A 16,600-nucleotide genomic window follows, 5' to 3' on the forward strand; every position below is an offset into this window, starting at 1 on the left:
ATACATGCAGGTGAGGGCGTTTGTGGGAAGGCAGGTAAGGGAATTTCCGCTGCTTCCCGCACGGAGGATTCAGGACTGGGTGACCTCGGGTGTATGGGTGGGAGAGGGCAAGGTCTCGGCGATCTATCAGGAGTTGCAGGAGACGGAGGAAGCCTCGGTGGAGGAGCTGAAGGGCAAGTGAGAGGAGGAGCTGGGCGAGGAACTGGATGGGGACCTGTGGGCAGAGGCCCTGGGCAAGGTTAATTCCTCCTCGTATTGCACCAGACTTAGCCTGATCCAGTTCAAAGTGATTCACAGGGCACATATGACAGGGGCGAGGATGTGCAAGTTTTTTGGGGTGGAGGACAGATGCGTGAGGTGCTCGGGGAGCCCAGCAAATCACGCCCATATGTTCTGGGCGTGCCTGGCGCTAGAGGGGTTCTGGAGGGGCTTCGCAAAGGCTATGTTCAAAGTCTTGGACACTCGGGTAAAACCGAGCTGGGGAATAGCAATACTCGGGGTATCAGATGAGCCGGGAGTACAGGAGCCGAAAGAGGCCGGAGTTCTGGCCTTTGCGTCCTTGGTAGCCCGGAGGAGAATCCTACTAATGTGGAGGGATGCGAACCCCCAAGCGTGGAGGCTTGGATTAATGACATGGCAGGGTTCATCAAGTTGGAGAGGATAAAGTTTGCCTTGCGAGGGTCTGTGTAGGGGTTCTCCTGGCGGTGGCAACCGTTCCTAGACTTTCTCGCGGAACGTTAGGTGGAGGTCAAGAGCAGCAGCAACCCAGGGGGGGGGGGGAAAGGGGTTTTTGGCTTGTTTTAGGGGCTGTTTAGCACAGGGCTAAATCGCTGGCTTTGAAAGCAGACCAAGGCAGGCCAGCAGCACGGTTCAATTCCCGTAACAGCCTCCCCGAACAGGCGCTGGAATGTGGCGACTAGGGGCTTTTCACAGTAACTTCATTTGAAGCCTACTTGTGACAATAAGCGATTTTCATTTCATTTCATTTCATTATTGCAAGGGGCGTTTGCCCCATTTTTGTTCTTAGTTTGTCAGATAATTTAATGTTTAGTGGTTTAAGTTGTTGGAGGGGATGGCGTAAGGCCCCCCTTTTTATTTTTCTTATGTATATTTTCTTTCCTTTTTGGAGTGTTTTGTAAAAATTTATTGAAAATCTTGAATATAAACATATTTTAAAAAAACAAAAACTAAGGGGCAATTCAGCATGGCCAATCCACTTAACTTGCACATCTTTGGTCTGTGGGAGGAAGCCAGAGCACCCGGAGGAAACCCACATGAATTCCACATTGAATCTGGGTCCCTAGTGCTGTGAGGCAACAGTGCTAACAACGGTGCCACCATACCACCCAAAGACAGCTCCCAAGAAAAAGGAACTTGAATTTATGCAGTGCCCATCATGATCTCAGAGCATCATTAAGTACTTTACAGCCAGTATTAGTCAGGATGACCAAGGGCAGGATTGACAAGGGTGCAAACTGTAACTGTGCGAAGGGTCACAGTGTTTTCATCCACAGAACCCAAAAAGATTGTTCAGTGAAGTCAGTTTTTTAGCACTTTCTTTCAGTGCATGATTAAAGATGAAATAATTTCATCTTTGTATTTTGTTTTCTGTAAACAGGCAGACAGTCCTGCGGAGATGGAAAGCTGGATGAAAGCCATAAATCAGGCAATCAAGGCGATGAAGTGTTCAGGCAATAATATGGTAGGTCTCCTCCGACATGTTAAACACTTGATTTGAGAGTCTGCTGCTTATGAAAAATACAGTTTAAAGTAGCATTTTGGCCCAAAAATAAGTTGAAAAGCAAATGGTTATGTTATTGTTACCTGGTACTTCTGAGAAGATGCTGGTAAATAAACAGCATCTTCTGACAAACTTAGCCATGTATTTCTTTAAAATGTAGCGACAAAATTGTAGATTAAGGGGTTAGATTGTAAGAAAAGCAATCTGAAATGGAAGACGCAATCTAACGGCCGCATCGTGAGACATAGCGACCTAGATCTCACCCACAATGAAAATGAATGAAAAAAATGAAAATCGTTTATTGTCACAAGTAGGCTTCAAATGAAGTTACTGTGAAAAGCCCCTAGACGCCACATTCCGGCGCCTGTTCGGGGAGGCTGGTAGGGAATTGAACCCGCGCTGCTGGCTTGCCTGGGTATGCTTTAAAAGCCAGTTATTTAGCCCTGTGCTAAACCAGCTCCCGGAGAGGGCGTGGTCTAAATTTCCATATTCTGGTATGCACTCGCTGGAGTTACCTAAGCTGCAGGATCCAATCCGGAGACCCCGAGCGAGCGAGCACCGGTTAGCACTGGTCTCCACAAACGTGGACCAGGCATATCAGCACTTGGGGTGAGGGCTCCCAGGCGATCGGGTGTCACTGGGTGGTCGGACTCCTGGTAGGGTGGTACTGTCCCTGATGCCACCTGGGCACCCTGGCACAGACACGAAGAGAATGTATGCAAACGGTGTTTACTGTACGTGCGTTCTGGACCTCATTGATGCCGCTGTCGAGGTGACGGAGAATTGAGATTTTGCGTCGAATCGGCGCCTACTGCGATTTTGGTGTCGGAACCTGCCCAATCGTGTTTCCTGATTTCGGTGTCAGCTAACGGAGAATCCCGCCCAGTATGTTCCACCTTTTCGTGATGGTCTTATGGGCGTGAATTAGTGCAGGCATTGACAAGTGGGGCCTGGGCGCCATGTCTGCAGAGGGGAAGCGGGAGGCTAAAAAACACCGAAAACCTCTCTAAATTGCCGGGCTTGCTGGGGGGCGGCTGCCCAGGCCAGGGGCAGTAGGAGGGAATGACTTGGTGCCAAGTGTATGCCTTTGGGATTGGGCCACCATTGTTGCAGTCTGTCTTTTAAACACAGCCCCTGGTGTTACTTACAGGCTCCTGGCTGCTTACACTGCCCGTGCCCTTTGAATACTCAGATGACCTCTGGTCAACTGGGAGCCCATCCAGGCCCCCCCAAGACACCCTCATACCCTAGCTGTAACATCAAGGGAATGGACGTTGGCAAGTTCAATCAGGGCCCCACCATGTGTTGGCACTCCTTAGAAGTGCTGCCGCAGAGCTGACCCCAACCAGAGAACACCTGCACCTTGGCCTTTGGAGCCCTTCCTGGTTCTCTGCCCCTCTCAGGGCCGAGGCCTCACCAGTGACCCCCACCTCTCCAGATCACCAGTTGTCGCCTCCTGATGAGGCTTGCAGCGCTGACTGCCTCTACCACCACCTTTCAGGTAGTGTTCAGGAGGGTGTCCCTCAGCTCCTGACACCTGACTGGAATAGAGCTGTGGGTCCATCCCAGACACCCGATCTTACGAGGCAGGTATTCTGTGGGCCACCTTCGTATCTGGAGTGAGTGTGTGGTAACTGGAGCATTTTAAACCAGCTCCAGCTGCCAAGCTGTTTAGCTCTAACTCCGGCCTCAGCAGTTAGAACGCCCCTGGGTCGGGAATTGCTCTGAATTCGCGCCGGCATTGTGCTGGCTCATTTGCATGTCCTGACTCGCTGACCGAATAGCGCACCCAACTGGAACGCGAATCGCATGCTATTCAAAACCGGCGGCAACACTAGTCTCCCAAATGGAGAAGACTACCCCTGGAATTAAAAAATTCTAGTGGTGCCCATGAAACATTGTTGATCGTTGTAAAAGCCAATCTGATTCATTGATGTCCTTTCGGGAAGAAAATCTTCCGTCCTTACCTGGTCTAGCCTGCATGTTACTCCAAACCCACAGCAATGTGGTTGACTCTTAACTACCCATCAAAATGGCCCAGCAAGCCACTCCGTTCAAGGGCAATTAGGGATGGGCCAGCAAAGCCCACACCTCATGAATGTGTCAAAAACAAGAGGCTGACTCAGCACCACCTTCTCAAGGACAATTCGAAATGGGCATTAAATATTAGCTTTATCAGAGGTGCTCACACCCTGTGAACAAATATATTTTAAAACTTCCTTGGCTCCTTACTATCTATTATTTACTATATCCAAATTGGATATTTTTGTATGGGTTCATTGAGACTATGGGCTGGAATCTCCAGCCGTGCCTACCCGTCGACCGGAAATTCCTGCCCGAGCTCAATGGACCTTAGCATGGTCCAGATCCTCCCTGTGCCAATCTTACGGCAGGCGGGGCAGAAGAATCCGGCCCCCTGTTTTTCTAAGCTCCCATTTTGAGAACAAGTTTTGTGGTGGGGAGCAGGATTGTAGATTGTTTCTTGCTGCAGAGATGGGCCCTGATCGCATCAAATATACATCCGGGTGTTTATTCAGTGGCGTGACTTGAATGGCGCATGGTCTGCCTTTGCATCCGGGTGCCATATTAAAAAGACGGCCAACATCACTGACCGACTATTGAAGAAAGAAGGTGGATTGCCTGAAAATGAAGCTAGATTTCCGGGAGCACCCTGAGACCGGACGATGGACCAGCTGAGAACGAAGATGGATCTTCAGGAACGTTCTCTATCTGGAAGATGGACCTCCTCCAGGACACTGAATCTGGAAAATCCACCTGCAGATTCACCCCTGACCCACTGATGTGGTGTTCTGGGTCCAGGGTTGCTGGCTGCTTCCATCCCAAACTCTGGAGGCAGCCCCGGCCATTGTTCAGGCGAGTCCTGACATCTGTATGTCTCGTTGTACCAACGTGTTTCCCGTGAGTGTTTTCCTGCTGGCATCGTGCAGCATCTGCTGGGGGCGGGGGGAGGTATTCAGGCCGCCTTCTGCATCCCATTAACAGGATGCAAATGAGATTCAGGCCGGCAGCTGGCGGCTTTTCCAATCTTCCATGATGGACACCAGTGGAAGATCCTGTTGTAAATTCACGCCAACATGCAACGATTTCTGGGCCACCCGCCATATTCTCCCTCCATCGACAGCGGGAGCTTGCGAGAATTCCGCCCAGTGTCTATTCACACACTCTGATTCTTTACATTGCAAGTTCCCCATCATTGGAAATTAGAGGGCAAATCATCTGTTAATCCCAGCTCTAAATAATCAGATTGAAGAATCGTTCATGACACATGCATAGTCTAATAAATCTAAGCAATTATATTTATTTAATAAATTGTAAAATCGTGTACAGCACACTACTGAAATAAAGAGAGGAAAGGAAAGATGGGACAAGGTAGAAAAAAGGAGATACAAATAGTTAAGAAAAATGTCAATGCTTTTAATATCTTCATCAGCAATTAAATTGTGAAGGGATGAGCCTCCATTCTTGTGAAATTACACGCGCGATCTTCCGGCCTCATTACACTCGCGCTCACGCGTAATGAGGCCAGTGAATAACGGGAGAGGACAAAAATGAGATCCACGCCGGACGCCAAACAGTTTGCGATGCAACCGGCCCACTCCCGTAGGCGAAATTGGGATCTCGCCGTAGTGAGGCGAGAAACAAATTAGCACAACTTGAGCCACATTTCCCGACAAACAACGAGAACGAGCGCATATCCAACGGCCTCCAGTAGATCATCGGCCTCTCCAGCAAGTGACTCACACTGGCACTGATTATTACTCCTTTTTAAAAACGTGAACTTGGCGCAAGAGCTTCTATGGGCAGGGGAGAAGGTGAGTAGCAATCTTTGCTTACAGGCAAAGAGCCCGGATGTGCTGGGTTTACCACCCCAGTGCTCGGCGGGTGTGAGGAACCCTCCGCAGGGGTGGGCCGCCATGGGAGGGTGGGGAAGAGGCACTGGGTGGGCAACTGGGAGGGGGGGGGGGGAAATCGCTCGTGGCACCACCATGCCAATCCCTGAATCCCAACTCCATTCTTGGTACAACCCTTATCCCTGCCCGCCTTCCCAACCGATCACCCATAAGCCCCACCGACCGCTGAGGACTCTGGCTGCACGGCTGAAGGTTAGCGCTAATAAGGAATTGGCAATCGTGGTTAAGTGAGCACTTGATATATGCCAAGTGGATTCCTGTGGGTAGGCGGGCATTTAGCATGTGGGAGTCATTGCCCAGCATTCCAATCGCACCTTGTTGCCTGGACATTGCCTGAACACTGTGGGAGGCAACACCACACACACATCATCCAAATACCATAGGGTTGGGACAGAGCTCCGGGAACATGTCCAAGGCCGGAGGGTGGGTAAGCGCCACGGAGAGGGAGATGGGGGAGTGGGGTTGCCTGGAGAGATGGGCAAAGGGTCTGGGGGTAAGGCCGCATTGCAAAAGAAAGTGACAGAGGCATCACAATGGTTGTGCAAAAAGTTGTTTTATGGGCTGTACAATACCCCATTCCCGATAGTGCCGCTCCCCGTATCCTCTTACATCTACCCTGGTGCCCTCAGTGGTGCTCAATTTGCCTGGCCCTCCTAGCTCTTCCACTGCATCTTGGTGCTTCCCCAGGATGCACATCTGAGGTGGAGGCAGCCAGCTGCTTACCTTGTCCCTGGTGGGTGTCCTCTGGAAGTTCTGGGGCTGGAGGGCCTCGGCTCACTTGTTGGCGGCACATGCACAGCGGTGCTGAACTGTCCCCGAGACACAGTCTCATCAGAGGGGCGGTCTCAGGGGAGCTGGTGGCCACCGTCGCCACTCCATGGGATGGGTCCGGATTGGCACCCAGAACAGTACCCATGGGGCCCTTGGGTTCACCTTGGTATGGAGGGGCAGCTGGTGCAAGCCCTGGTTGTCCCTGCAATGTCAGGCTCTGCCAGTCCTGGTGGTTCCCCATGGACCGCACCATGGTGTTGACACCCTTGGCGATGCTTCTCAATGACTCAGCCATGCCCACCCATGACTGGGACAAGCTCCGCAGCACCTCAGCCATGCCCATCTGAGTTCGGAACATGTCCCGCAGAACCAGTCCTGGTGGTTCCCCATGGACCGCACCATGGTGTTGACACCCTTGGCGATGCTTCTCAATGACTCAGCCATGCCCACCCATGACTGGGACAAGCTCTGCAGCACCTCAGCCATGCCCATCTGAGTTCGGAACATGTCCCGCAGAACTTCATCAAGGCTTTTTAAAATATTTTTTTTAAATTAAAGTTTTGCAAAGTTTTTCACAATAAATAGTAATAATCCTAACACAGCAAAATAGAGTGAACATTAACATAGTTCAAAAAGAGAATATACAATAGCAATTGATGAGACGTGACCCTACGCGCCTCAGTCTTCCCACACCCTCCCAACAGAGCACTCACCCCCACTCCCCTACGGGTCGCTGCTGCTGTTGACGTTTTAATTTTCCCTGAGAAGCCATCGGACGGTATTATGCCCCCGCTCAACAGCAGCAGCTATGTACACTTGGCAAAATTATTTACACACATAAGTAGGCATCTGTTCGTGGTGTTGTCGTCCCTTGCTTCTCCCAGACGGAGTTCGCTGCCGTTGTCGTCTCGTTCCGCTTCTGCGCACTTCCGCTTCTGCGGCCCTCCCGTCTTCCCCGTTTTCTCTGTTCCTTTGGACGTTAAGTTTGTGAATGTTTCCCTGCCTCCCCCCTCCCCCTCCCTGGCTCTCCTCTATTGTTCCCTGTCTCTTCCCTCTACCCTCCTTCTCCCCGCTCCTGCCCCCACCCCCCCTCCCCCCTGTGGCTCGCCTTTCCTTCCTCTTAGATTTAGGTGTCCCCCCCCCCCCCCCCCCTCCCCCCTCCCGGTCTATCTCTCCCTCTGATGCTTTGGCTACTCTCCCCTGTTTCTTGGCTACCTGGCTATTCTTCTGCTTGTTTGTTGGCCACAAACAGGTCTCAGAACAATTGGGTGAATGGCTCTCACGTTCTGTGGAGGCCGTCACCTGACCCTCGGATGGCGAATTTGGTTTTCTCCATTTGGAGAGATTCCGAGAGGTCGAACAGCCAGTCTGCAGCTTTGGGTGGTGCTGCTGACCGCCAGCCGAACAGGATTCTACGGTGGGCGATCAGGGAGGCAAAGGCAAGGGCGTCCGCCCTCCTCCCCAGGAATAGATCTGGCTGGTCTGAAACCCCGAAGACCGCCACTTTCGGGCATGGCTCCACCCTCACCCCCACCACCTTGGACATTGCCTCGAAGAAGGCTGTCCAGTACTCCACAAGTCTGGGGCAGGACCAGAACATGTGGGCGTGGTTGGCTGGGCCTCCTTGGCACCGCTCACATCTGTCCTCCACCTCCGGGAAGAACCTACTCATACGGGTTCTTGTTAAGTGGGCTCTATGTACCACTTTTAGTTGCGTCAGGCTGAGCCTTGCGCACGTGGAGGTGGAATTGACCCTATGCAGTGCTTCGCTCCAGAGTCCCCACCCTATTTTGATCCCCAGGTCCTCCTCCCACTTCATTCTTGTTGCGTCCAATACGGTGTCGGCCCCTTCTACCAGTCGGTCATACATGTCACTACAGTTTCCTTTAGCTAGTATGCTTGCGTCCAGTAACTCTTCCAGTAGTGTCTGTCGTGGAACCTCATTAAGTTTGGCCTAGTACTGGGTAACACCCATCAGTGAGGCAGACATACTGCCGAGACCCTCAGCCATGGCCGTGACTGACAGCGCGATGCCTTGGACATCTTCACTCGTGCAACGTCATGCACCAGGCTCTCCAATGCGGCTGTCACCCTAGCAGTGTTGGCCTCATTGCCAGCGCCATTGCCTGTGCCCATAGCCTCTGGGAGTCCTCGAAGCGGCTATGGATCTGCTGGAGTGAAGCTGACCTCTTCCTCTGAACGTCCTGACCGCTCCCTATCGTCTCCATCAGCTCCGGGAAACGCTGTTCAGGTTGGGATCCAGCTGGGTCCAGGGATCAAGCAGCCCTCCGACTGCTATCTCCCCTGATGTTTCTGTCTCCATCTGATGTACATCAGCAGCAGTGTGGTGCTCACCAGATTGTGCCCCAGGAGCTTGCCCGCTAACATATCCCACCTCGATGTGGGTGTCTGCGTTGGTGGAAGGTGGGGATGACAGCTGTTCTGCAACTATTATGGTGGCATCCTAGGAGCTCTCTTCCGGGGTGTCCTCCTTGGAGTCAGGAGAGGGAGCCACCCGGGATGGGCCGGTGCCGTTGGCTGGGGGCCCTGCAGGAGAATGGTCATGTGGGAGGGATGGGTCAGTCAGTAAGGCAATCACTACTCACATTTGGCAGATCCACCTCTGCGGTGTCCACCAGCCTCCATGTTGGTGATCGCCCTGTCCTCGGCCACACCGGTCACCTCCAGGGCCCGCTGCCGCTGCTCGAACGAGGTGAGGATTGTCAAGTCCGGCATCCCTCTGCCAGTCTGGGACCTCTCCCACTGATTATGGGAGAGCTTTTCTTGAGGAGACACGGAGAGAGCATCGTTAGCCACACAGGTGGTTCAGTGGTGGGAGAGGGGGCATGAAGGTGGAGTTGGGGGAGAAGAGGGAGGGAGGGCTGGGGGTCACTTGGAGAGATGGGGGGGGGGCATGCTCCCTTGCAGGGAGTGGGAGAGGTGGGGCGACTCACACGTGCTGCCATGAGTAGGGTGTTGACCTTCTTCCTGCAATACTGGCCAGTCCCTTTGGTCATACTGTTGGAACTAACGGCTGCTGGCATCTCATCCCAGACAGCACTGGCTGTCTTGTGGCTCACATTCCCTCCTGGTCTCCACCATTTCCAGGAGCCTCCCCAGGTCAGCATCCCTGAATCTTGGGGCCGGTCGCCTCAGCGCCATTATTGCGAATTGGCTGGAGTTGGCTGAACAAGTGCAGTTAAACTGCTGCCCGACCTTGTACGTGGGGGGCTGATACTGACGAATTGGCTGCCGAGAAGCCCGTGAGGCCTCATGAAGTGGACCAATTAACGTTGAATTGCGTTGCAGGTTTCACTGGGCCGAGCGCCGGGAAACACGCTGCAATTCCCGTTCGCTCCAACACTTGGAAATGTTTCCGGAAGATCGCGCCCGACATTTCAGTGCCAGAGATGTTGCTCATAAGTAATTAAGGCTCATCACATTATTAAAAACTCACTTACAACTGAATGCATCAGCCCTAGCTTATTCTTTAGTAGGTAGGTAGCACAAATTCATGCCTTTATGAAGTTTGCAGCACTGCTTCTGTTGTCAAAGTACAGGTCTTGTGTAGCGTCTGGAGAAGTAGAGCAAATATGCATTTAACTGCACATGTGCAGACTCCAGAAGTTGCTATCACATTTATTCCACAATAACAGTGAGCACTGTTTGCCTTGCGCTTATTCTCAATGCAAAAATCTGGGCATTCAAATGGAGTGAGCAGAAATATGAAAAGGAAAGTGGGTAACTTCATCTCAAAGTTGCCCACGCCATCATATGTATAGCAGTAACGTGGGAACCAAAAAAGACATTTGCCACTTGCGATTCTTAGTTGTACCATCTCATAAACATTTGGGTCGATTGGCAGTTAATTTTGACAAGGACGGGATGGAGTCTTACATTTTACATCCAGTTGAATGAGAAAATAAGCAGCGCATGTCGTTAACTTGTCAGTTACCCACTGACTGAAGTGCCCGGGGAATGAGTCAGAATGCAGATGGTTGTTCATTATTTCAAGCTGTGGCTTAAGCAGCTCAATGGAATATATGATTAACCCTCTCCTACCTCAAAAGATAATCAAACAAGACCACAGAGCAATTACTTTCAAACAGCTGATGCAAGCTCGCATCTGGGGTCATTTTGACAGGGCAGCTCCAGGGGCTGTATAACTTTTAAAGTATTGCGCCAGGCTCATCCTTAGGTGCAAGTTCTCGCAGTGAAACGTCATACTTTGAAAACGTTTGTGAATGTTTTAATGCATAATTTACATATCGTGAAAACATTGACAATTCGCTGGACTGTCATTATGCTGCAGTGCACATGTCTACACAGAATGATTGCAATTTTTTTGGGTGGGCTGCAGTGTGTGCTGTGCTATACAAGGTATCAACATTTTCTGGGGCAGGCTACAAGGATTAGAGGGTCTTCTCCGATCCGTCATTGTTGCTTGGTATTTGGAAATGAAATCTCGCTAACATTATATTTCCTCTTTCTCATTTCTATTATGCTGTTCGCAGGCAGTTCCAGTTCAATACACCATCACCGGCAGAACTTCTTCATCACAGCCGCTTGATTCCCTGACTGTATCTAACCCTTCCTCCTCGGCGCCTATGTGGCCTCAGTCCAGCTCGAAACCGCAAGGAGAAGAAAAGCGACCTCTTGCCAAGTCTACCTCCGTGGTGTCATCATGGCAGCCATGGACTCCTGTACCAACTGCTGGAGAGTCACATTTATCCCCGGTAGAAGAGATAGGCAGGCATGAGAGTGCCCTGAAAGCACCATCTGAAGTACCTAAGTCACAGCTGCCAATGAAGGAAGATGTGAATGGTCAAGGGAAGCGCCGCAGACACAGGTCACAGCCAGCGCCCAGAAATGAGCAAAAGATCCAATACAACATAGATGATGATGGCATCCGAACAACGGATGTTTAATGACAGTAAACTTCCCTCTTCTATTATTTGTTCTGTCTAGGATTAGTGACTCAAATAGTTTTTGTTTTGGGTGAAAGTGCCTGCTTGTAAACAGCTTAGCTTGCCATCCTCCTTGCCACACCTTGGTTACTTCGTAAAGTCGGGAAGCTGTGTTGGAGACTCTAGAGCAGCAAGTTTGTGTTGTTGGCTGCTCATTACATTTCCATCATACTTTTCATTCCCACTAGGTATGGTAGGATAACCTTACAGCCGGGTTCTGTCTGTTCGGCAACTGAAACTCAAGACAAAAGAAGACCCAGCACTACTTACCACAGCCAATGGGTCTCCATGATACACTGGTGATAAGGAATGTATTAGAATTTGAACAGTTTTGACATTCCTGAGGTGCAGCAAAGACCTCTTGCACATTTGTCACTGAAACACTGTTGAGAAATCAGAAACACAGATGTGTGTTGTGACCTTGCAGCCGTTGCAAAAAATGGAATTCGTACTCTGCATTCCTTAATTATGTTATTGTAGCTTAAATCTTCATTGCTGCTTTACTGAAAATGGACGCAAATCAATTCCTTGGACAAGGAGTGAACCTAGAAAAGAGCCGTTGCGATCCCTCAACTGGGTTGTCATCACATTTAATGCCTGCTGCTTCAGTACTTGAGCAAGGGATTGGATAAATGTTTATTTCATCTGAGATTCCTTGGATTGTTTTGTTTATGTTTCTCCAGAATCATTTTTAATTTACCGATCTGAGGGCCTCGGCCTCCCGCTGTTCTGTATATCTTATTTTGGTTCAGGCATAGTTGGTAAGTGACTCAGCAACTGAACTCAGCTCCAAAATGTCTCAACACATTGCATAACTCAGTTGAATAAACTCAGGAGGGTAGACAGCCCATCTGTGAAAAGTTGCAGTGAGGGCACACTATCAACCGAGAGACCCAAACTTGATTCTGTTTTCAACTAACCTGTACTCTTGGGAGAAGCCTGTTTGCACTAGGAAGGTCAAGTGAGGAAAGGGAGAGAGGGTGAGAGAGAAATTTCTCCTAATTTTCCTGAAGCATCCAGTATTTCTCTGTCTCTCTTCTACATGGGCCTATGAACTATATTTTGCTGCATGTTTTTTAGGCTTTCTGTGGCTGTGGGCAGAGAGTTGGTGATAAACCATCAGGCTTTATATCAAACATGTAAACATCTGCATTTTGACTCTGTAACATCTGCTCATGAGCTTTTCTGCTGAAAACAGATTGTCTGAATTAACTTTTCCTCGGAAGGAACAGGATTGGATGGGGTGGGGTGCGTTGTTTTGCTTCGAAACAAGAAGTTATAGTCTGCTATACTCCAACTCCTTGCAGATTTCACCAAAGCTAAATGCTTCAACCGTTGAAAATATCATAAAATTCAGCCGAGACACATTTGGATAGTTAGAGTTCTATCAATTTTCCCAATGATTGGCGATTGCAATATTCACAGCTCGGTTCATTTGTGATATTTGCAGTTCAAGTCTGCCAACGAAACATTTTAACAGGTTTAATGCATTACCGATTCTTGAGGAGATCTGCATCTGTAAGCTCCATTTGTATTGAGTTGCCCAGTGTTTGGCATCTTTATGTTACATTTTGGGTACGGCCACAGTACTAACCCATGCAGTCTTTGCACTTGTACCAATTAAATAGTTATTTGTTGAACAACGTGATCCCATTTTTCACTTAAAACTTGAGAAATGGAGGGAGGTCCTTTTGCTGGGCATAAGTGTAAAAGAGTGATGACGAATTGGCAGTCTGGATTACATCTCTTTCCCTATTAAACCCCATTAAATGAAAAGCAGGGGAATTGAAAAAGGAGCAATTGACTCACTGATAGCCATTTAACACGACAAAGTCACGCATCCTCCTTTGCAAAGGACAAGGCAAACAAGGTCCATCATCACTGATTTATCCAAGGTCAATCATTCAAATGCAAGATAAAATTTATGTTTCTGTATTTAACACCCACACACTCCGAGATGCACCTACATGCCCAGCTGAGATCTGAACATGCTTTGCGTGTGCAGAGCTGATAGATTTGAATGTCAGGACTCGGAATGGCAACCTCAGGAATGTGAAGCAGGTTATAATGGGTTAGTGGCCCTACCTACCTTATCTATCATTACCAAAATCTCAGGTACAGAAGAAGCAATAAAATCTGAACACGCAAGTGTTGGAATTTGTGAGAGTGTATGCAGACTGCTGATGCTTACTTCCTTCATGTCTAGACCATTGCACATTTCTTTAATTTCTTGCTTGACCAAGTGTTGCTTGGTGCCAGTGATTCTGAGCCAGATTATCCTCTTGCAGATGAAACTATATGGGCCTGAAGATTGGTGGTTATTAATTCCCTCGCACTTTGGTCATTCCAAAAAATGGAACTAAGAACTGCACAAAGTAACTGCTTTGGATTTGCCTGATCTTTGAAATAGGCCCATTCAGGATAACAGTCCGGCACTTTTATAAAGTTTTACAGTAAAGCTGAAAGAAAATACAGTCTCAAAAATAAAATTGTGTCCCTCAAATTATTACTGTGCGATATGGCAAATCTGAAGATATGGTGATCAATAGAAATACTTGAGATAACTATGTTCATTTTTGACATACATCCCGCCCAATGATTCTAGAATCAAACCACCAAGCTAATGATCGATCATGAACGTGTTGTGGCAAAGCAACTTATTATTTTAGAAAACTTTTACTTCACATTCTATCAAACAAAATAAAAATGACTTTTTGCAAAAAAGTATGGGAGCCTTAATTAGGCCCAAAATTAAAGCAGTCTAATCTGTGCCTAATGTTTGGGGTGTATTTTTCAGCAGATATTGCTAATTCTCAGAGGAACGAGCAGTTTGAGAATGTACTACACTGTGAATTTGAAGCAGATAAACTGAAAGGTGATGATCAATAACCGTTGTTTCAAACATCTCTTTTCAGATGCATTGTTTTGGTAAATGCTTTGGCTATCCTCATGTGACCGCCCCAAATCTGTAGCTAGCTTCACTTGATTGACACCGCCACAGCGATGCTTTATGGGGCTCCATCCATTATTCAGTGTTAGCATAGATCTCTGCCTTAAGTAGTTCCCTTCTCCAATGTAACCAGTTGTATGTGTGCTTATTTGATATTTGTGCTCAGTCACCAAGCATTATAAAACAAGTTTGTATTTTCTTTAAGTTATGGATTGTGCCCGATTCAAGGAAAATTAAAATCAGTTTCATTGTTAAATGATTCTCCCTGCCATCAATCACCCAGGCAAACACTTTTTCCTTGTTGTCTAATGGTAACCTACAATAATCACTTGCTCTTGTCATTATGACCAATTTCATTCTGAATGAATGTAAAGTTTGGTAACCGGTTGTTGAATTTTTATTGCATTAAACAATTTCAAAATCGCATTTTGCTTTGAAAGTATGTTCTGAATTACTTTCCATCTTTGAAGTTCGTGTTGCAGTTTTGGGTGATCTTCAAAAAATTCTGGGGGAAGGCTTGGGCATTTTCATATTTGTGTCCGAGTTGCAGTTCCATCGTTTATCTCTCCTGTTTGTTTTCCAGCCTGAGGAGGGGAGAGGGGGACACTATGTCTTGTTGCAATTCCCAGGACAGTATTCCAAGAGGATGTTGAGTCGAGTCAGTTGAGTGTTCACTGTTTGCAGCCCTTACAGATCCAAGTGATTGAGGAAGTGCAGATTGCTGCAGAAAGATTCTCAGTTGCCACCCCGTGGAAAGCAGTTGACCGACAAACATAATGGATGACGTGAATGGAAAAAGGAGAATGCATTCGTGTAGCATCTTTGACAATCTCTGGCGATCTAATGGCTTTTTGCAAAGTCCTTTTGAAGTGTAGTTGCTGTTGTGAAATGCATCAGTTAACTTAAGCACAAACAGCAAGAATGATGATGACCAGAGGAGGTGTTTTTGTTTTTGGTTCATTGAGGAATAAGTGTTAGCCAAGACATGGGGAGAACGTCCCTTATATTTCTTCAAAGTAGTGCCATGGTAGCTGGAACCTTAACAGTAATTAACAACGACAGCAACAAAATGGCGGCATGGTGGTCAGCACTGCTGCCTCACAGCGCCAGGAACCCAGGTTCAAATCCAGCCTTGGGTGACTATCGGTGTGGAGTTTGCACATTCTACCTGTAACTGCATGGGTCTCCTCCAGAGGTTCACATTTCCTCCCACAGTCCAAAGATAGCAGGTGTAGTGGATTGGCCATGCCAATTTACCCTTAATTTCCAAAGATGTACAGGTTAGGTAAGGTTACGGGGCGGGGTGAGGAGTAGGACTAGGTAAGGCGTTCTTTCAGAGGGTCGGTGCAAACTTGGTGGAACAAATGGCCCCCCTTCTGCACTGTAGGGGCACGGTAGGATGAGCTTAGATTTTGTGTGCATATCTCTGGAGCAGGATTTGAACCAACAACCTTCAGAGGTGAGAGTGCTACCCTGTGAGCCATGGCTGACTCACATGATGTATACAGAGCAGCAGCAGGTACAAGTTCATTCCATCCTAAATCCCCAGGTAGGTTTAACTGGGTTTGCCTTCAGCCCGCTGCCTCTCCCGAGAGGAGTGTCACTACATCCAAAACTGCCGCAAAAATTCTTAATTAAAAAAAGCCATTGTGCACTGGCTATGTAGGCAACCATGATACATTATAAAACCGCGATGTATTCACTAACAATTGAAGTCAGTGACAAAATCAATGTAAAATTCACTGCCAGTTTGGTTTGCATGATCGCACAATGTCAGGATGGACCCACTGTATACTCTGCCACACTGGGGGGACAGTATTGCTGTACAATTTGCAATTTGCCTGAGTTTGCTTAATGCTGGATGGAAAAACATGTTCACATTTAGCAATGGCCTGATGCCATCATTCCACTGTGGGAGGTGACTGCATACCGAAAAATCTTTGGCAAGCAGAATACTTCTGAGCTTTCAGGATGGGGCACATTTCTCATCTTTTCTGCAAAACTCTGAGTGCCACAATTTTGTCTAAATTTTCAGAATGCCAACTAGGTAAGTGTGAAAAATAAACATGCTTCTCGAAATATATGGAAGCATTCAGGTGTGTTGATCAATACACTGAGCAATTCTTGCAAAATGCATGAAGACTGAGCAGCTTTTAGTGGAGACTTTGCAACCCCTCCAATGACCACAGACTCCTCATCTATAGACTATGATTGAGGTCTCGGAAAGGAATAATGCTTT

The 16,600-nt window shown here is 48.2% G+C and overlaps 1 protein-coding gene across 1 annotated transcript in view; it reads left to right on the forward strand.

The window, feature by feature from the left end:
• The window catches only part of LOC140396918 (pleckstrin homology domain-containing family A member 2-like), a 152,380-nt gene extending 137,593 nt beyond the window's left edge, over nucleotides 1-14,787 (forward strand). The window contains exons 11-12 of the mRNA XM_072485847.1: nucleotides 1,619-1,702; nucleotides 10,959-14,787. Coding sequence (XP_072341948.1) covers nucleotides 1,619-1,702; nucleotides 10,959-11,372 — 498 coding nt within the window. The 3' untranslated portion in view covers nucleotides 11,373-14,787. The remainder of the gene's footprint in view (nucleotides 1-1,618; nucleotides 1,703-10,958) is intronic.
• The last annotated feature ends 1,813 nt before the right edge of the window (nucleotides 14,788-16,600 follow it).

Source organism: Scyliorhinus torazame, chromosome 20 (genome assembly GCF_047496885.1).
Source record: "Scyliorhinus torazame isolate Kashiwa2021f chromosome 20, sScyTor2.1, whole genome shotgun sequence".
Classification (NCBI taxonomy): domain Eukaryota; kingdom Metazoa; phylum Chordata; class Chondrichthyes; order Carcharhiniformes; family Scyliorhinidae; genus Scyliorhinus; species Scyliorhinus torazame.